This window comes from Cynocephalus volans, chromosome 7, assembly GCF_027409185.1.
Source record: "Cynocephalus volans isolate mCynVol1 chromosome 7, mCynVol1.pri, whole genome shotgun sequence".
In the NCBI taxonomy this organism is placed as follows: Eukaryota; Metazoa; Chordata; class Mammalia; order Dermoptera; family Cynocephalidae; genus Cynocephalus; species Cynocephalus volans.
In genome coordinates this window covers 81,496,961-81,518,116 of record NC_084466.1, presented here as the reverse complement: position 1 = coordinate 81,518,116, position 21,156 = coordinate 81,496,961, and the positions used below count along the sequence as shown (strand labels likewise).

At 36.8% G+C, this 21,156-nt stretch overlaps 1 protein-coding gene across 2 annotated transcripts in view; it reads right to left on the bottom strand.

Moving 5' to 3' along the window:
- The window catches only part of FLT1 (fms related receptor tyrosine kinase 1), a 163,837-nt gene that overhangs the window by 58,727 nt on the left and 83,954 nt on the right, over window positions 1-21,156 (bottom strand). The window contains exons 12-14 of one of the 2 annotated variants that reach the window (XM_063103564.1): window positions 18,357-18,465; window positions 12,147-12,455; window positions 7,140-7,286 (exon numbers count right to left, since the gene is read on the bottom strand). In XM_063103564.1, coding sequence (XP_062959634.1) covers window positions 7,140-7,286; window positions 12,147-12,455; window positions 18,357-18,465 — 565 coding nt within the window. Of the gene's footprint in view, window positions 1-7,139; window positions 7,287-7,852; window positions 11,984-12,146; window positions 12,456-18,356; window positions 18,466-21,156 lie in introns of those variants that run through there. The other variant, XM_063103565.1, reaches the window with a different exon arrangement.

Below are 21,156 nucleotides of genomic sequence, written 5' to 3'. Positions count from 1 at the left end.
CTTGGGAGGAAGAAGGATTTCGATGCACATTCTGGACATGTGAAATAAAAAAAAACTCATCTAAATTATTTTGGTAAAGAGGGGGGAGAAACCATATCTTGGGTATGAGTTTTCCTTCCTTAGTCATCCAGTCTTCCGTGTGAAGAGGAATTTGCAGATTGGAGATTGAAACTCCTTCCACTTTAAGAGCCCACACAGTGGCTCTTAGTTTTGGGGTTAGTCTTTAGGCAGGTTTCAGTCTCTGACAGTTCCCTGGGATGACTGCTGGGAGCATATACCACTTCCACCATTATATCCCCATATTTCTTTATTTCTCTTCTCTTTGCTTTTCTTCTTCCCCGATCCTTTTTCTTAGCTATAGGTACCTCAAGCATAACTGCTCTTCAGACAAAATAACCTGCTGACGTTGGCCACGCTCAGAGAACAGTTCCGTGTGTTGCAAGAGGTTACAGAAAGAATCAAAAAAGGAGGTTAATTCATAGTCAAAAAGGAGGAGCTTTAATGGGTATGGGATTTACATTTGGGGTTTTGAAAAAGTTCTGGAACTAGATAGTGGTGGTAGTTGCAAAACATTGTGAATGATCTTAGTGCCACTGAATTGTATACTTCAGAATGGTTAAAATGAAAATGTATGTTACATGTATTCTATGCCACGATTTTTAAAAAAGGGGAGAGACTTTTTCTAAAGTGATGGTGACATTTGCAAGTTCTCTCCTATTTCTTACATTCTAGATTTTTCATTTGAAAATTCAAGAGGACTTAAAACACACACACACAACCAAACTTAAACAACTAGCAGGGGCCCTACTATTCGTATGAATATGTTTGTGCTGCCTAATATGTCATCATCCCTCAGTTGGGTCTTGCTGTGGCCAGCAGCTTTTAGGAGGCTTTTCTGGGCTGAATGGAAATGAGGATTATGCTGTAAATTTCATTCAAGAAATTTTCTTTGAGCAAAGTATTGGGATATGATAGGATGCTATGTATATATGTATGTATATAGGTGCAATACCTAAATAAGCTGGAACTTGCCAGCAAAGAGATATGTTTGGGGCCTTAGATTGATTCTCCATAGATAGCTTCTATTGATTTCCAATTCAAAATGGGACTTTACTCCTGGGTTACTTTACTTTTCTGGATGTAAACCATAGAATTCTATGGCTATACTTTTCAGTCCCATTAAACTCACCAAACATTAACAAAATCGCAAAATTGCAGGAAGTGCATAAAGTAACATTTTCCATTTTTTCACCATGTTAGGGCTATGGTTAAAGTCAGGGTCCCTCTGCTGGCTGAGGTTGTAGCTCTGAACTTTGGTAGTGCCAACAGATTATGTGTTTTCTGTGCTGTTACCCTATCTCACTCCTTACTTAATTCCACTCCTTTCTCCTCACCTTCTAAAAGGAAGTTTTATTCCTGGAAAAGAACCAAGCCTTGAATCTGCAACAGTTCAGAGTGTTGCACATATTTATATTGTCAGAGGTGCAAATAAACCTTATAGATATGTTTGGAGGTCCTGGCAGGGGAGAAGAGCTATTTGTATATCCAGTAGTGAAGCTTGGTTCTTGTTGGTTTGGATACAGAGACCCCCTGACCTTAATGACACATACCGAAGAGAAAGGACTACTGAGAACAGGTGCTTAGCTGATCACATCAGCACACTCTGGCTTCAGTGGGGATGATAAATAGAGCAGCCTCTCACCTTCACATGCAGTGCCCTATGTGTTGTGTGCCTGGGAATCTTGCACGCATATCTACAATAATAGTTCTTCATTGTGTACGATAAGGGTCAATTTCATGAGGAAGAAGAGGCAATTACTATTCATGTTTTGCAAAAGATAATTGGCATTTCTGAGTTTCATTATTACTAAGAAATCAAAGAGGTAGTAAAGACACTCAGTCACAGGCTCTCCAGGTAGCTTCATACCATTGTTCCAAGTCTGGGTGCAAACCTTTAAAATTTTTAATCCAACAGGAATAAATGCTTCTTAAAGGAGTTTTGCTGTATATTTATTCCTAGGAATCAAGCTATAAAGCAGCCACTGTCAAGTAGAATTCATCTTCAACCTAGAATACTTGTGTGGTGCTTTCTTGGTACTGGTCTTTTCAAACTACATCTTTCTCTCTCATCTCTGGTTCTTTATATTATACTCACTTTAGCTTGTCCACTCTCTTTCCACCTGTCTCTTCAAAGCAAATATGTTTTAAATTCATCTTTCAACAGTTTGTACCCTATCAGTCCCTCCTAATGGTTCTCAGTTGCTTCTTAACTCAGTTCTAATTTGTAGACTATACTACCTTTATTACTTCCCATGTCTTTTCTCTTATTTCCTCATCTCTCTTCCATTCTGTATATTCAACTAATAATTAACGATTGAGAACCTACCGTATGCTCAGCATTAAAGTAAGAAAATTAAAGCACAAAGGATATTTTTTTCAATTATCTAATATATTAAGTATATTTTAATCCTGTGATTGAGCCATAGTATTTTCTACTTGCCTCATTTATTAATCCACCATATTTCATCATTAGACCAATTAACATGACAATAGTAAATAAGACAGGACACACTTGGCCTACCCACACATGGTTGCTGCTTGAAGAAGCTGTATTTTAATTAGACACATACATAAATTAATTACTTTAGATTTTTGGTTAGTCAGACTTTAGTTTTCTTGTTCACTGCTATTTTTGCAGAGCCTAGCACAGCATCAGATACAAAGTAGTGAATAAATATACATTTGTTGAATAAGTAAATAAGTGAGTGTTAGGCTAATACGGCATGAATTCTGGACTTTTTAAAACTTAAAAGTGGGGCTGGCAGTTAGCTCACTTAGTTATAAGGGTGGTGCTGATAACATCAAGGTCAAGGGTTTGGATCCTCATATCAGCCAGCTGCCAAAAATAAATAAATAAATAAATAATAAATAAAACTAGAGTTGGGTTCAAAATAATTTTTAACTTTATACATGGCATGTTGAGTTTTTAAAAATGCTTCATATAGCTCTCTTTAAAAAACGCTTCATGGGCCAACCCCGTGGCTCACTCAGGAGAGTGCAGTGCTGGGAGCACAGTGGCACTCCCACCACAGGTTCGGATCCTATATAGGGATGGCTGGTGCGCTCACTGGCTGAGTGCGGTGCAGGCGACACCAAGCCAAGGGTTGCGATCCCCTTACCGGTCACACACAAAAAAAGAAAAAAAAAAACCGCTTCATACTTCATATATTTTAAAATGTACTTTAAAAATGTTTAAAAATATGCTTTAAATGAACTCAAGTCTTAAAGAGACTTAATCTTTAAGTGTTAGGAATGACAAGATATTCATTGTTTTAAATACATGTTCGTTGATGCCTACTAGGTCATGTAAAGCTAATGCTTGCTTGTTCTCTTGTGAGTGATGTGTGTGAACTAATGCTTAGTTCCACAGGCTCAATGTATAGTGTGGTTTACGGGGCCCCTTCTCTTCCCACTTGGGTTGCCCTGGCAGAGAAATTGCCTCTCGCATTCCCTGTGCACATGCTTTCTGAGCCTGCACATTTAAGATCCCTTTTGTTCCTGCTTGATGCCCTTTGGCCCAAGAGCTTACTATTCAGGTTTTATAACACTTTCTTGAAATTGCGTTTCTTCTGGAGAATGGTTGTGCCCCACTGAAAGGTTTTTCCTGAAAGGAAATGAGAAGGGAAGGAAAAGCTCCAACTAGCCTAAGTTCTTTCAGCAGGCATTTTATGGCCACTTGTCCAGAGTGTGAGCTCTCATGTGTGCCCTGCTTCCCCTCTTGTATTTTCTTTGGAATGAGAGCAAGTTATCATTTAACAAATAACAATGATAATGCACTGGATCCTATCAGTGATCCAAGGTCACTAAAATTCTCTTGGAGTATAAATCCTTTTTGAGCTGCCAGGCTTTGTATAAAAGATGCATCTCAAGTCTCCAAAGGATATATACTTTATTTCCAAGGTTTTAAAACTCATTCTAGCTTGCCAAGGGCTTAGTTAGTAATGAACTAATTTTCAGTCTTTTTAGGCCATGATTTTAATGTTCTTTCATTTCAGCTTTGGAACCATTGAGTCAAGGAGTATTACTTTGGTTATGTGTCATCTTTATTCATAGGTTTATAAACAGAAATAACCATAAAAGAGTTGGCACTTTTAAAGATATCTGTATGTACAAACATAATAGTCATAGTCATGGAGCATATTGCATGGAACCTGCGTTTGCTGCCTCAGATGGGAATATTCCATATGAAACTTTATAGAAACTATATACAAATAAAATATTATCTCCAGAGAACTAAGAAATTCCTCTCCAAAAGACTATAGTAGTTTTAAGGAATGAATAAAGGGAAATGAAAGATAAAATTGATCACTTAGCATAGTTGAGCTTAATAAATCCTAATATGTAGTAGCATACTAAAATGATATCTATAAAAGATTTTATATAAGAATTTATATGACTCATTTTGGTTATTCCTCGTTTGCTCAGAAGATCAAAGGAACATTGGGGGAGGAGGGAAGACATCTTTAATATACTGTTTTTGAGTTGTTTGACATTTGAGCTAACTTATTAATTAACTCTTGATGCCTTCCCGTGAATTCTGACAACTGACTGCACAATTTCTGTATAAATGAGGTGGTTTGGAAGGTAGTATTTACTGAGCCATGAATATGGGCTAGCTTAGTCATGTTAACTCATTTAAACCTCACCACGTTCCTGTGTGGTTAGTATTATCTCAATTTTATAAATAAGGAAATAGGGGCTCAGAGAGTAAGGACAAGAATTGTCCAAATTCTTACACGACCCATGAGGATGGAGCTGGGACGCAGACCCTGGTCTCCCTAGCACTGTATATTTCCATTTGTAGTAACTAATCCCATAATGGTCATGAGCTTTCAAAGTTGATTTAACTCTGATTTCTTAACCCACATACAAAGTATGGAAACTGAACTTATGTCAAATTAACTTATTTCAAGGAGCCATTCAACATCTTACATGATTTCTTAAATTGTATTTTGTAATCAAGTAAGTTTGAGAAATACAGAACTCAGTTTACCAGGTTTCCTCTTTGGCTCTTTGATATGCTCATGTGAACTCTGAATCTCTAAGGGGAGGGTACTGCATCCTTTCACAAGCTATTTATTTATTCATGTATTAATTCATCCTTTTGTTCTGGTAGAACACCTCAAGGGATTTGTTTTTCATTAAACTACCCATCTTTACTGTGTCATCTTGGGCAAATCACTTTAGCATTTTGGGCCTAAATTTTCTATTCTACGTATTAGATTAAAGATATTCCAAAGGTCCCTTCAGCTTTAAAAATTCTGTGATATAGGCTGCACCCCCAATGTTATCAAATGAACTGGCTAAGGATAGAATAAGATTTTCTGAAAACCATTCATTCATTCATTCATGGAACATTTATTGATTGCCAAGCACTATGTCAGGGTCTAAGGATATAAAGACAAGATACAAATAAGACAAAAAGATATGTTCTCTGCCCTTCTAAGGGAAAACACATATCAGCTGTTAGTTAGAAAACGATATAGTAAGAGAGCAGTAGAAATATGCATAGATAATACAGACACATATGAACTGATGATTTTTTTAAAAAACTCTGTAAGAGAAGTAGAAACATTGATAAGTTATAATAAAGTCTCATGGAGGAGCTGCCTCTTCTTTGTGGGAGTTGAGTAAACCTTCTGGAGGGAGAACACCCAGTTTGAGTCCTAAGGGATGGGTAGGCATTAGAGGAAAGGAATGTACTCCAGGCAGAGGGGACAAGAGAACAAAAAAGTAATAGGGATTGAAGAAGCTTAATGTATACAGTGATCTATAAGACTTTGACATTGCTAGAATATAAAGTTCAAGGCACAGGAGGCAGAGCATAAAGTTGTAGAAGTAGGCAGGGGCCAGTTACTGAAGGCCTTTCTCAGTCAGATGCTTGAACTCTATCAAACTGTGTGATGGGGAGTCAGTGGAAGACTTGAAGCAGGGAAGTGACATGTTCAGAGCTGTTATTTTATACAGCTATGTGAAAAATAGATGAAAAGAGAGGTAGGGAGATGAGTTAGGAGACTAGTGCATATGTTCAGAGGATAGATAATGAGTGTCTGAACCAAGAGAACAACAGGTGAACAGAAGAAGGCATGGATTTGAGAAACATTTGGTAGTTAGTAGATGTAACCTGCTCAGTCTAGTGACTGATTGGACAGGATGGTGGAGAAGAGGTCCACCTTCTAGTTTGGATGATTAAGTACATGATGTCAGCATAAGACAAAGTGCTACTTCATGAAGAGAAACGATGTGATGTGACTGGTTTTGGACCTGCTGAGTGTAAGGCCTTTCTAAGACATTTGCAGATATCTTAAAATTTGGAGTTGTTATTATACAACCCCATTCTGTGTATCAAACTCAAATGGAGGTTTCATTTTGAGGAGAGGACTCACATTTAAGGACCACTCCATATTGTCACTTACTTGATTTAGGTTGTTGGCAAATAAATGGCAATTTTATTTTTAATGTAATTATCAATCAAAATTTTAAATAAGTTCAATTTAATCTTATTTAACCATAGAATTAGGACGCAGGCAATCGGTAGGGTTTATACTTATTAGTTTAAGTCTACTTTTTGATAGAATATTTATTATTGAATAAATGAATAACCACTAGTGTAGATTTTTTTCACCAGTATGATAAAATATCATTTTAAATAGGCTTTTCTTACCAAATCATTAGAATCGCTGTAGGTGAATTGAAAAGATTATAAATATACTTCTCTGAACTTCATATATGTTAAGTGTTCAAAGCTCTTGTTCAAGCCAAGAAACTCACTTTCCCAGCTGTCAAGATGAACTGAACCATTTTCTAAGTGGCTCTTCTCATTTCTTTCTGAATGCACTATTAAAAGCATTCCAGCTGAATAGATTCTGTAAGGATCTTTCTATATGGTTAGGAATATGGTCTGCATAGGAACTGGCCCAAATATTCCTCATTTGAAATGATATACACATGAACCAGAGCCCAATTTTTGCAGCTCTGTCAGCAACTGGTTGTAGATATACTGGAAACAGGTGATAGGAATGTTAGGGGGAAAAGGGGTGATGAAGGATGAGGAGTAAAGCAAGGAAAAAATCTCTTACCGGGTTCTTGTTGTATTTTGTGGTTGTTTTTAAACCAAGTTATCTGAGGCTCTGGGACACCGTTAGCATGACAATCTAAAGTGGTGGAGCTGCTGATAGCCACTGTGTGATCACTGAGGTTTCTTAGGAGGTACGGTGCTTCCTGATCTAGTGAAGAAAGAAAGGGAGTTGTGGTTACTTGTCAGTTTTATTCTTTTATTGTATATGCATATCAACATTTAAAATATATATAGAAAAAGCAAAACTCTGCTATAGGGTTTCATTTGCGTTTTGTTTCCTAACTTTCTCCTCAAGAGTTAACTTACTGCTCCCTCTTTAATAAGATGCTACAATAAATTGAAATCTGTTAAACACAGTAAAATCAAGGACTAGATTCTGTACTTTTAGATTTCAATGCAAAGGTTTTTGCCTGGTAAACTGGTTTTCTTCCTTTTTTTTTTTTGAGAGAAATCTAAAACCCAAAAATTTTGTATAAAATTTCAGGAGCTATAAATGAAAAACATGATTTTGAATATAGGCTTGTAATGAATTTTTGCATAACTATATAGTGTTGTAGTGATGGGCTGATATAACTTCATATGTATTTTTATTGACATGTTTGTGAGGGCATGTTTGTATTATTCATCTGTCAGTAAGCTAAATCGTAAGGCAGCAGACCAAACAGGAGAATTTCTTGAACTTTGAAATCTTTATTAATTATTTCCTTCCTCCATTCCCTTCCCAAATGCAAGTGACCAAAGGATTAATTCAAGAGGCAGAGGCACAGATTTGTAGTTTTTGCACTATATAATAGTACAAATATTATATTTTATATTATTTTCTCTTAAAACATACAAATATGATACATTTTATTTTAATAAAATGCCAACCAATATAGTACAACAAAATGAATTTAATACATTAAGATGCAATACATTACAACATTAAAATCCCACATAGAAACAACAGTACCCACAAGGCCCCCAATGTCTCTATTTAATGAAGTAATCAGTCAGTCCCGCTGATGTGTATACATTCTAGTTAGGTGGGTACTGGATTGGTAGCTCATGCTTCCAAGGTAAAAGAATAAAAACAACTCCTAAGGTCGTCCCTGCCCTCCCAAATCATCCCTTTCCCCTCTTGTTGCAAATCCTGAAACAGAAATCAAAAGAATTTTGGCATAACTTACACATTCTGCGTCACTGGTTTCAATTATACAGTATGAGCTTTCTCTGACCATTTTTGATTTCCTCATCTTAGTGTATTAAAACTGTGAATGCAGCTTAGGAGTGATTACAATGTTATAAAAGATGATACATTGCAATGGCTTTTATTCCATGTCCCTGCAGGATTCTGCTGAGTCCCCAAACCTTTCTCTTTTTATTCCTGCAGGGAAACTCTCAGGATTAGCATTCGTTAAAGCAATTTAGAAATCCCAGGTTAAAGAATATATTATCATATAACTTTTATAACATGTTGAAGTAGTATAATATGGCAGGGTTACTATCTGTTAGGAGAAACAGATTTCTCAATAAATCTTGATTTCCATAGCTTATCATTAGTCTTCTCGTTTCATACAAGATGAAGTCTGAAGGCAAAAAAGAGTATTGAAAGAAGTGCTGTCATTTACAAAACCTTCTTCAAACATAGTGTGGAATGAATGAAGCAATGATCCTTTGGCCTCTCTCATTGTATCTTTCCTATCCTATGTTGCCCTTCTAGACAGAACCATTACAATATTTCTGTGTTTGCATTCTGTGTAATCTGTCAAACAGCTTTTCCTAGTTGAAAATGCAGGCCTATATAACAAAACCTTCAATTTATGACAATTTGTACATGCTTTCTTATTACAATTTTGACCTTTTTACACAGTTAAGACCCCAAACGTATCAGTGAAACATGACAAGATAATAAAGAATGGTATCATATTACTATATAGTATCTTTTACAGTGGCAAGCCAACTTTTACATATCTCATTTAAAACTCAGACCCAGTTCACTGAGCTGTACTTTTAATAGCTTTCTCTAGTAATTTACTATTTCCCATGCATTAAATATGGTAAAAATAACCTATCATTTCCCATAGGCCTTATAAAATGTAAGTCTGAGTATAGGCACACGATACCCAAATTACTTTCACAGCTATGAACTATAACATCATCAACACAGACAGGATTTGGACTTCCCTGACAGGTGTATTAGAAAACAGTGCTTATATAGAAGAGAACATTTTATTTTAACATAAATGTCATGAAAAACTCTCAAATGCCCTATTTGTACTACACAAACTTCAGACAATAGAAGCAGCACAAAGGCTGCAGAATAAACATGGGACTCTCAGTTAAGTACAAAGTTCACATAAACATTCTGAAACATACAGTATTGTGAGTTTTTTCTTTGTACCCATTTCTGAAAAATGTTCTTCCTATGTTAAAAGTCTCATTTTTGGCTAGTTTCTAAATGACCAATCAACCCAGGAATTATATTTTGTCAATTCCTACTTTATACATTATAATAATCCATTTTGACATTTCAAATAAGAAAGGGTACATTGAATCCATATTTTAAAACCTAAGTTATTTGATAGAAGTAGGTAGCTGCTTATCAGAATTTAACAAATGTAGCTGATTCCTTCAACCTGAGAAAATTAGAATTGACGTAATATTTCTGCTGGTTATCAGTAGCCAAGGATAGCTCCCCACCAGGTTCTTCTTTTACTTTCAGTGTTATGGCCCCAGAGATCTGCCAGGTCCCATAAATACATAGTTTCTATTCTTCATTCGAAATGGGGACTGAGGAACCAGCCTCACTGCCCCCTCCTTCATCTCAATTGTTCTCCATATAATGCTCTTTTTTCTTTCTTTTTCCCTGTTATCCTCACCTCACTTAATATCCCAAAGAGTAACTAATAAAAAACAAAACCCACCCAACAGTTTATTTTTTAAATAAAATCTCAGGAAGGATTAATTATACAGTGAACACTTAATTACTCTATGGAATTCTTAAAATCATCTTTTGGAAGTACTAAAAATCACCTTCTGTAAATACTAACATCCTCACCTGCACACAAAAATTGTAATAAGGGGAAGGAAATGGTAGATTCTGCATGTCCAATTCAGCATTTTTTCATAAGCAATCCCTAAATCATTCCATTTGCTTTTCAAGCTTTAGTAAAAATTGAGGTCCCCAAGTTCTGTGGTACTAAAGCATTGTTTCCTGAAGGAACACACTGACTTATAATGAACAAAGACGCCAGGCCAAAGAGCCATAGGTAAAATTTCAAGATACAATTGATTATTCTTTCCTTTGAGCTGACAACTTCCAGGTTACTAATTGTTTTCAGAGCATTTGGGGCTCCATAAAACTGGCATTCTGGGGAAATGCTATTGTTTACTCTTTCACACTTGACAAAAGCAATTCCCACGTGAAAGACAAGTTTAGCCGTGGGACAGAGTCTGTTACCTAAAGGAGGAAACAGTCTGGTGAGTTCCCAAGCTTGAAAAGTTGTCATATTGTCACCTCCTATTGAACAGCCCAGCCACTGTGTTTCTCAGCCATGGCTATTTTGGTCATTATAGTTTTTTTTCCCCCTATAGTTCATGCAAGTCACATATAATGATCAATCATAAATGAAAACAACAGAACAATGCATATTAAATTAGTGAAAAAGTCAGTTTTCACTCAAATGGAAACTTAAAACAAGAGATCACAATCTCTCTTGATTTAAAAATGGCGTGTATTTTTAAATGACTTCAAATTTTGCTTCCATAATTTTTTCATTTTTTAATCCCCATGAAAAATTCTGTTAACATTTGCATAAGGTGAAAGTGGACTTTTAAAAATTTTAGAAGAATGTATTATACCTCCAGTCACAATAGCCTTTATTCCTTTCATAAACTGATTGTGATACACCTTTGAATGCCATGATTTAAACATGATAAAGTTCATTAAAAGAATAAGCAGGGGACAAGGCATGATCCACTTTTTTCAGGTGCTATAAATAGTGTATAGTTCAGTCAGAGGCAGTGAGGAGGAAACCCTTTGCTAGACTAGTTTACTATGAAACCCATTTAGCACATCTATAAAATAAGAATGAAGAACTTAAATTCATAGAAAAATCAGGGTCTCATAATGAGCATCAGAATATAAAAGGATGAGAATTTATCTTTTTACTTTAGGGAAACCTATCAAACACAGCACCTAAAAACCAGTTAAGTACTAATTGCATAATGACCTGGAATTGCGTGAGAGGAGGAGGGAGGTGGGGTTAATTTGGGTGGACTTTCATAATTTACACTGTGATAAAACTTGACTGTCTCTGAATTACACCAACATCTTGCACCCCTGGGGCCCATTTTAGAAACTCCAGTTTAAGATCAATGCGCTTAATGTAAAAAAAAAAAAAAAGCATTTTCAAATAAATAAGCATTACAACTTGCTATCCAGGTGCTATTTACAAATCATGAACAGATGAAATAGTACAAAATAAAACCAGGCAGAAGTCCGACAGTCTCAAATTCAGCTATACTCATTCTGAACTTATTCGTGTCCATCTTTGGCAGAAACCAGCATTTGTTTAAATTATTCAGTTTGTGCAGCTTCAAAACTTAAAAATTAAAAGAGGTTGGCATCAAAGTGGAAGGAAAAGATCAGTCCCAAGTTGTTGTTTATCAGGCAGGAGAAAACAGCAAGAGCAAAAACACAGAGAATGCAGTGCAGGGATCCTCCAAATCCAAACGTGCACCAAGTCCACCCCAGAGAGCAGACCCCTTGGCCTGAACGAGGAGCCCAGAGCTGGGACCTGGGGTCTCATTATTACTGCTATCATCTCCGAACTCATTTTGGGAGGAGCATCTCCTCTGAGCCTGAAAGTTAGCAACAGTGACAATAAATCAAGATGATATGAGACAACTGTTACTTTTTAATGAGTCCTTTAATGTTTTACATTACTTTTTGTGGTACAATCATTCCTTGTGCTTTTAAATTTGGAGATCCGAGAGAAAACAGCCTTTTTGTTGCAGTGCTCACCTCTAATTGTAACTTCTTTCTTTTGAAGGACTTCTTCCCCTGTGTATATGTTCCTGGCTCTGCAGGCATAGGTGCCTGAATCTTCCAGGGAAACGTTCTTGATGATGAGATTAAGAGTAATGGAGTACTCTTTAGTGACGGCCATTTTTTGCTTGCTAATACTGTGGTGCATTGTTCTGTTATTAACTGTCCGCAGCAAAATCCAAGTAATGTCCCTGTATAAGAACTTGTTAACTGTGCAAGACAGTTTCAGGTCCTCTCCTTCTGTAGGCATTTTTTCCAAGTTGACATGAAACCCATTTGGCACATCTGTAAAATAAGAATAAAGAACTTAAATTCACAGAAAAACCAGGGTCTCATAATGAGCATCAGCATTAAAAAGGATGCGAATTTATCTTTTTATTTTAGGGAAACCTAACAAACATAGCACGTAAAAACCAATTAAGTTTATTTCATCCCAAGTAAGATAGAAAATGCAAAACAGGACAGTTATTAGAATGGTTCTTTTTCCTTATTTGCCCACAGTTGCTCTTCAAAGTTGGGATGATGACCTTGTTTCCCATTTCTTTGTCATGTATAGTACTCCTACTGGCAAGTGGACATTTGAAGTGGACAATATAGTGAAGTAACATAAAAGCAATTTGTACTAAAAACCAAAGATACGTTTATGGTCAAACTTATCCAAATTATCTTTGGGAACAAGTGAGAATAGGAAGTCCTAGGTACGTGCCAATCAACACCACTTTCGTCTTCAACTTTTCCAGTGAAAAGCAACTGTTAATTGGTACCCTCCTCCTCCTACTGTTCCAAATTACTTTTCCTGATCTCTGCTGGCACAGTGGGCCAGAGAAGAGCAGGTTACTTGCTCAGGACCCCTTTTCTGGTGATGGTTCTCTCAAACATAAAGGAGCAAAGATTTCTTCTGAAAATGCAGACAACTAATCTGGAAGAGTTGCCAAGTTCTGAAGTGGGGGCAATGGGGGGAAGAGAATAATTTTAAAGATCAATTTTCATTTTCTCCAGTGTTGATTCCCAGCTAACCTTTACCTCTATCTCCTAAGTGCCTCTAGCAACACCCCATGAGCTCTCTCCTCTTTAGCTTTCCTACACTGGACCATCATTTAGGTTTTGGACTGAGAGTGTCATTTTGGACCATTTCACCAAAAGATTTTTAAAAATCATTGGTTATTGGCCCTGAACTGACATGCTCTCAAAACCCTCCCATTGCTTGTTACTCGTAGTGTATCTATATTTGAGTAAAGAATTTGGGCCAACATTTTACAAAGTGCTTTGAAGATGAAAAGCACTATGTTATGCTATTATTATTATTATCCTTTGCACACAAAGCTATAAAGAAACCTTTAAACCTTAAGGGGACAATAGTCCAAAATTAGTTAATAATAACTCTTTCCTAAAACTCACTTTGCTTGTTTTTCTGATTTTTCTGGGCTTTGGCTTTATTATAAAGTGTCACGTCTGAAGAAATGCCAAAATATTCATTTGAAACCTGGGAGCAGGGGGTAATAGTGGCTTATGAAGCTGTCAGTGATTGAGGAAAGAGGAGACCAGTGGAAGTTTTCCTGCTTTTAAAATAAAAATCTAAGAATGTGCCAGAAGATTCAGGAGCAGCTGACAGTCATTTTTAACATAACAATAAAGTGTCCGAAATAGCCACTCTAATTCAGCATCTTTTTTATATTTGGGACATTTTCCAAGCATAAGGAGCAAAACATCAGCCATCAGCTTTTACACAGAGACTAGAGCAGAGGTATTGTGTACTAGTTGCTATCGAATCATTTCTTAAAAGACCACAGACTTTCCATTTATGAGGTCTCATCCTGGTAGTTGGAACCCAAACGAGCTGAAGTAACACCATTGAGATCATGTAGAGAGTTTCTATTTACTTTAGTGATTTGAAACTTCCTGTGGAAATAGCTCACAGGTTTCCTGATGGAAGATTTTGTTTATCTTTGCCAAGCACCACCAGGAATCTCAAAATAAAATGCATTTAGTGACATTGGGAAACCAGGGAGATAAGGCAGTGCTGTTCCTGTTTCACCCTCAGTAATTGCTAACACACCCATAGTCATGCTGAGTGCCAGCAAAACAGCAAAAGCATACTCATAAGAAAAGAACCAAATCCGTTGGAGGCCTGTTTCTTATATAGAGACATGGTTACTGAAGCTAATTTGGTTCATGTTATCAGACTGCCTCTTAGAAATGATTATCTATTTCTCATATTCTAATCCTTTTGGTATTCTCTTTTGATCATGGAAGATGATAAATAAGATGTCCTCAACTATTTAATGAATCCAGAGGGATTTTCCCCTTAATTCATGTTGATTTTTTTTTTAGCTTGAGTACAAAAACAGACTCAAGAAAGAATAGCCTTCTAACCCTCAAAGTGAAAACAAAAAATCTTCTCACACTTGAGTATCTGTTGCAGATTCAGCACAATCATCATCATCACGAAATATGACTCATCCATCTAACATATTCATGTCCATGGCATCTTGTGAGGTGTCATGGAGAAGAATCAACCCTTGCTCAGGGGTTAGGTGAAAGAGTAATCTATTTTTATGGGTGAATATTTGGGGTTGACATTTTTACTCAATTGGATCAGACATGTGGTGTTAATACATGAAAGAGACAAGCATAGAAATTTAAAAGGATGAAAGGGATCTCATTTGTCAGGTGGAAATAAAGAAGGCTTTACTTCCACTGAAGAATGGAAATAACATTCTCTTAAAAAGTGAGTGATTACTAGAAAGTTTTGCTTATTTCAAGTAGATGCTATGTACAAATGAGTGCCAAAGTTTGGAGTCAAAGCAGTCAAGGATTCTAACGGCCACGGTTTTCATCAATTTAGAAGGCAATTCTAAGTTATCATTGTATTTTAAGGCGCAATGTAATTGAAATGAAGATCAATAAAGACCCAAATCTAGATCTTTAGAGAATTAAAATTTTAGATGGCCCTTTTAAAAAGCATGATGCATTACTGAGTCAAGTATAAACACTGAACAAATATACATTCATTCTTTCAGAAAATAGACGTGTCCAAGGTGTAACATTCCTGAGTATGTAGTCTCATTTCTAGTGAGAAAAAAAATCTCATGACAAAGATTTGAGTAAGAAAAAGATAATAGTTAGTTAAAAATAAATAATGAATGTAGGCAAATTAATCTACTGTCGCCAATCAAAACTAGAACTTTTCAGGACTGGTAGAAAAGAATTCAGAGAAAGCATATTCTAGGCAATGGGGGCTTGATTGGCTGAACTTTGGTTAAGTTTTAAGATTAAAGCTCTTGAATTTCTGCTAGAGGAAAAGTATTGTGAGCTTCAAGTAGATATGTTCAAATTAAATTCTCATCATGAAAAGGTTTTAGCAACTCCATGGTTACAAAATTGTATAATGTGGTGAGAGGTGGGAGGGAATTTCTGCCTTAATCCAGCAGGTGGTCAACTTTACCATCTGGGTCCCTTTCAGCAACAATACCATGCATAGAAATACGATGCAGCAATGGAAAATCTCAGTGGGATAGGCCAGATGTTGGTGCAGTAATTAATGCTGAGCATCATTAACCTTTCTTGGGGACTGTAAACAACAAGGAAGTGAAAATGATGTTTCCGTCCACTCTTAGCACATCTTCCAGGATTGCCCTCAGACCCAGGCAAGGAGGGTCCCTGTCCTGGACCTTGAAATGGCTTTGTTCTGGCTGTACCCCTCCACACAAAGTGAAGAGTCTGTGGAGCCAAGAGGGCATGCCCACACAGAATCTGTGTCACTTCTTTCCTACATCGTGCTTGGAGTCCCTGGGACCCCAGAATTCCCTATAAAGATGATCCTAAGTCTGCTCCCAGCTTGCCTCAGGCCTCTTTCCTCTTCCCTAGGTCTGGCCTCCCAAGATCAGACTGCTGATCAGTATGCGCACCTCTAGGTCCATCCAAGAAGTGGCTGTGGGGATACTATTTGGGAGGGGCATGGGCAGATTCTGGATGTGTGTGGCCAGAGAGACCACACACATGGGTGCAGGGCCCTTCATAGTGTGGGACAAGAGTGAGGGGTGGGAAGAGGAGATAGGTGAGTCTACGAGCCGCTGCCACAGTCTGCTCTGGAACTCTGAGCAGTCCCCAAATTCTAAATTTATCCTGACCTTTCAGGCCATCATGAAGGTATATTTGTCCATATGAGACAGAAACATGTTTAAGGACCTGTTTGCTTGCTTTAGAATATGTCAGTGGTTAGATTATGGTTTGCAGGACTCCACTGGTACTCTTGTCTTGGCTCTGAAAATGTCAGGGCAAGCCTGTCCTCTCTAGCTGTTCAAATTCTATACCCCCTTTTCCCCAGGACCTCTTCAAGTCTGGCTTCCATGGGTGGCTTTGGGCACTTGAAATGTGGCTAGTGTGACTGAAGAACAAATTTTATTCAATTGATTTTATTTAAATTGATTTCAATTTAAAAGCTGAAGCAGTGTAATATTTTTTTAAATGTTGTTTACATGTTGAAATTATAATATTTTGTATATATTGGGTTAAATAAAAATAATTTCACTTTTTTTAACTTTTTAAAAATGTGATTACTACTAGAAACTTAAAAATTTCAAATATAATATATGTGGCTTATATTATATCTCTATTGGATAGTGATGGCTTTAGAGAGTAAATTCATCTGTCACATTACTTTTGCACATACATTTTGATACTAGGATATATGAGGGTACTTCAAAAAGTTTGTGGAAAAATAGAATTGAAAGATACTATGAATCTTTCCATGAACTTTTTGAAGTTCTCTCATATATAATTTAACATTTCTTTGTTTCCTGGGTGTTAGAACTGCCTTCCTTGAAGGACAGGGCCCTGTGTTTCAAGTGCTCAGAACAGAGTTGAACTGTCCTGTTTAACATAGTTAGTGGTCATTAAACTGTTGCAAACTTGTTGAATGTTCAGAACAGAACAGAAATTGCTCAATCTTTTGCATTCTAAATCAGACATATAAGTACAGTGACTACGGATTTGGACAGTAACTTGTTTCCAACCAAATATAAAGAACAGTGCAAACCTTTGTATTTAATTAGTCCAAATCATTTGAGGTTTATTAGAGAACCAATCTGTGTGAAATTTCTATCTGCATCCTTCTCTAAATAAAGGCCTTTTCTTACTTGGAATAGACGCAAAGATGATTTCCCTTTCCCTTCTCTAAAATGAGAGACAGGGACTGAATTGGTCTAGAGCTGCTCTGCCTAGAGATACCTCTTCATTTCTCCAAATTCCATTTCCTCATCTGGAAAATGCGGGAACTGTAATACTGAATTCTCCAGTTCCTTCCAGCTCTAACGTTCTGTGAGAATCTACTCAAGGATATATCCCATGGCACGGCTTCTCTGGGGCTTGGCTAACTTGCCAGAAGTCTCCTGTGATCTGACAACCCATACATCTCACGGAACTGGACCTGCCTATTTCTTTCTGGAGGCCTCTAGGCAATTTTTGCAGCTTGCCCCATGCAGTGCGAAGTTTCCAAAGTGTTGGCAGACTGCCCAGGTTTCCTCAGAAATTGGGGGAGTGTGGAGCCAGACAATTGTTTTTATACTTTGAGCTACTTACTTGCTTCCTGTACTCATGGAGGGACATAGGGAGTGCCATTTGTGTTCCTTGGAGGTTTTAAGATTTGCAGAGACCATCATATTTAAGGCTAAAAATTCTTAAATGCTACCAAAAAGTAACCCATTAATTACTGTTAACAAAGCTCAGTTTCACATCTCTATAGGCAATCCTCATTCCCCCCAAAATCTAGATTACTTAAATTGTGAAACAATTAGCTTCTTGGTTAACAAGAAAACCATGTCATCATATGTTTTATAATTAGTTTCCTCTATTGTTGTTGAACAACCACTGTGTGCCAGACCCTGTGCTAAATACTGAGGGAATTTGAAAAATGAACATGTAACATCCAAAATTCATAATCCAGTCTGGGAGGTAGACATGCACAAATAACTCTAAAAGAAAATTAGGAGAAATAATAGAGGAGATCCAATGATGTTGTAGAATTCTATTCCTGAGAGCAAGGACGAAGGTATTCAAAGTTTGACAATTCTATGGAACTTATTTTTTTTTAAATCACTCAAGCTATAAGTGCACTAAAAGCAAACAAGACTGAAGAGAGACTGAGGTCACCAGGCTGTCTTTATGGGTATAAGATGTGTTGCTTACCTGTGATATAAAAGCTTATGTTTCTTTCCACAGTCCCTACTTTATTGGAAGCCATGCAACTGTAGATTCCAGAAATTATAGAGTTGGCCACAACCAAGGTGCTAGCCGTCTGTAAAAGAAAAGGACATTTTAGCTAGGAATAGGATAAAAAACTATTTGAACATCCCTAAGGTATTTCTGAGGGTTGAAATGATTCAGCTATTCCATTCATTCAGCAAAGATAGTGTTGCATGGGTGGTGGTTACCAGAAAGCTCTCCCCTTGCCGAGCCCCAACAAGAATGGAAAAATAACAGGAAAGCAGGTCCTCAGGAGACCGGGGCCTATGACATCCGACTCATATGAGGGTTTCAGGCTTATTTATCTCGTGCTGCTGGCGTAACAATTACAGACCTGAAGCCGAGCTGTGGGACTGCACGTCCTACCCTAAGAGGTGGTCAGTTCCACGTCAATGAGAGGAACAGGTGAGGCAGAGGCCTTCCCTTTTGTTTGGGTGACCTGGGAGCATGGATGCCATTTAGTTACAGGAGCCTTCTCTGCTGTTTAGTTCTATAAATTGGCATGTTAGGTGAGCAAGGACAGACAAGAAAGTTTGGCTGAACCATTTCTTTCATGTACTCAAAGAATGTGGCATGCATCCCTGAACAGTTCTGAAGAAGACACTAGGCCAGAAAGTTCACTAAGATTGGGGTGTGTGTGTGTATTTGTAAATTATTTAATTTCTCAGTTTTGTCAATTCCTCATCTAAAAAAGGAAGATACAAGTTATGAATTAATACAACAATACTATTTCACTAGATTTTAGTGCTACTATTTGACAGCTTAGCCCCTAAAGAAACAGTCAAGTTTATGTGAACATGAAAGCACTTTTCGAACTGTGATGTCTAAAAATTAATGACACAAAGTAATGAAACAAAAATTTAGACAACTTAAAGACTTGCGTTGTTTTCTTTTAAAGAAAAAGATTAATGATATCAAATTGTTGAGCATTCTTAAATTTAACCCAACCCTGCATTAAAAAGTAATGTTTATCTGTGTGAAAAAAATGAAAAAGCTAGTTTTTCATACTTAAAATTACAAAAAAAAAAAAAAGTTCATCTAGTTACTTATAAATTTTTGCAGCCTTTCTGGTAGAACACAAATAACTAGTCATGGGCTTTGAAACTGTAGAGGTGTCATAGCTGAAGTATTAATGATCAAATGACTTACAAGCTAAAGTAATGCACAGGCTGAAATGTGACAGTGAACTTTCCAAGGTGGTGAACATACTGTATAAGTGGTTTGGTCATTGGGAAGGCTCCTAACTAACGTTTTCTGAGTTGCTAAGTAATATACTAGGCACTTTACTTGTGTCCTTTTATCCCACCTAATAAATTAAGGTTCTATTGTCTTTAACTTACAGATCAGGAAGACTAAAACACATGCTCCTAATTTTTTTAGCCAGCAAATTCATTGCTCCAATTTCTCCATAATTTGCACTATGGTATAGTGAATATCACATAGTGCCTTCTTTTCCATTTGTTGGGAGGATCTGCTTAATTGCATCTACCCATATATTTTCTGTGTATTATTGAAATTATTGGTAATGAGAGTGTCAGCAATATGTGGCATTTTTAATTCAATTTTGCCAACATTTATTGAGTGATTATTAAGGCATTGCCCAGATGTTATATAGGAGACAAGAAATGAATATGATATAATTCCTAATCTTAACAACCTTTAAGGTGATAGAGAAGAATTTTCCTACTTTGAAGATCAAATATATATTATTCTCTCTTTTGCAAGGAAACACTCCTTAGAAGACAAATAATTAGTGGAAAGAGAGCTCAGGTATCTCTTTCCTTGTTTTGATTATTAATTTTTATAAGAAGTGGGAAATAAAAAATTCCGAATAGCCATCTCCTCTTAATTATTTTACCTACCACTTAAAGAGTCATGGAAGAAAATGAAGTAGTTAGAAGAGAAGCTTGTAGATGTCAAGATGAAAAACTGTTAGCTGGTAGCAGCTGGAAGGAGAGTAAAAATCATCAAATAAGATTCTGACCCCCTTATGTTATCTCAGGAGTCTCAGGCACAGATGCTTCAAAGCAGTTTGCAACAGGTTCAGAAACAAGGAGCTCAGATGAAGCCTTCTCATGCTCGCCTGTCAGCTCAAGCACTGTTCTTCTTATGAAGTTAGTTCTCATGTGTTTATCCTTAATGGGCCTAAATAGAAACTTTGATTCTCAGATTTATTTTTGCTCAATAAATAAGTGAAAAACCCATTTCTGTTGGCTTAAGAATTTAAAAAATTACAGACAGCAATTACCTGCATCTATAAGTTGTGTTTGGGTTTCTATTAAAATGATTTTGATTTCACTGAACTCAAAGCAACTGAGAACAAGAACTGGGTTTCATGGCAACAAAAAGTCAGTTTAGATGTACACATTTGCCATGTTAAGAACCCATGCAGGTAATCTGGGAATGGCTGCAGCCATTTTACAAGTCTCCAACAAATAGTTGGATAGGTCAGAATTTTTATATAATCAAAGAAAAAAATTGAAGTACCCAGAAGTGAAATGAATCTGGGTCACATGATGAACAATGGAAATAGAAATGCATTTGAATCTTCCTTCTTTTGTCTGAATAATGCCTTCCAAAACAGATACTTATAGTCAGACCTGCCCCAGAACTCACTTCTCCAAAGTTGGTGCTAAAATAGAAGTAGAAAATGACTTTGATGGAAGTGTACGTTACTCCTTTGTTTCTGGGTACCTTTAAGTAGCTCTTACTATGCACCAGACAGTATGCAAGGCAGTTTACA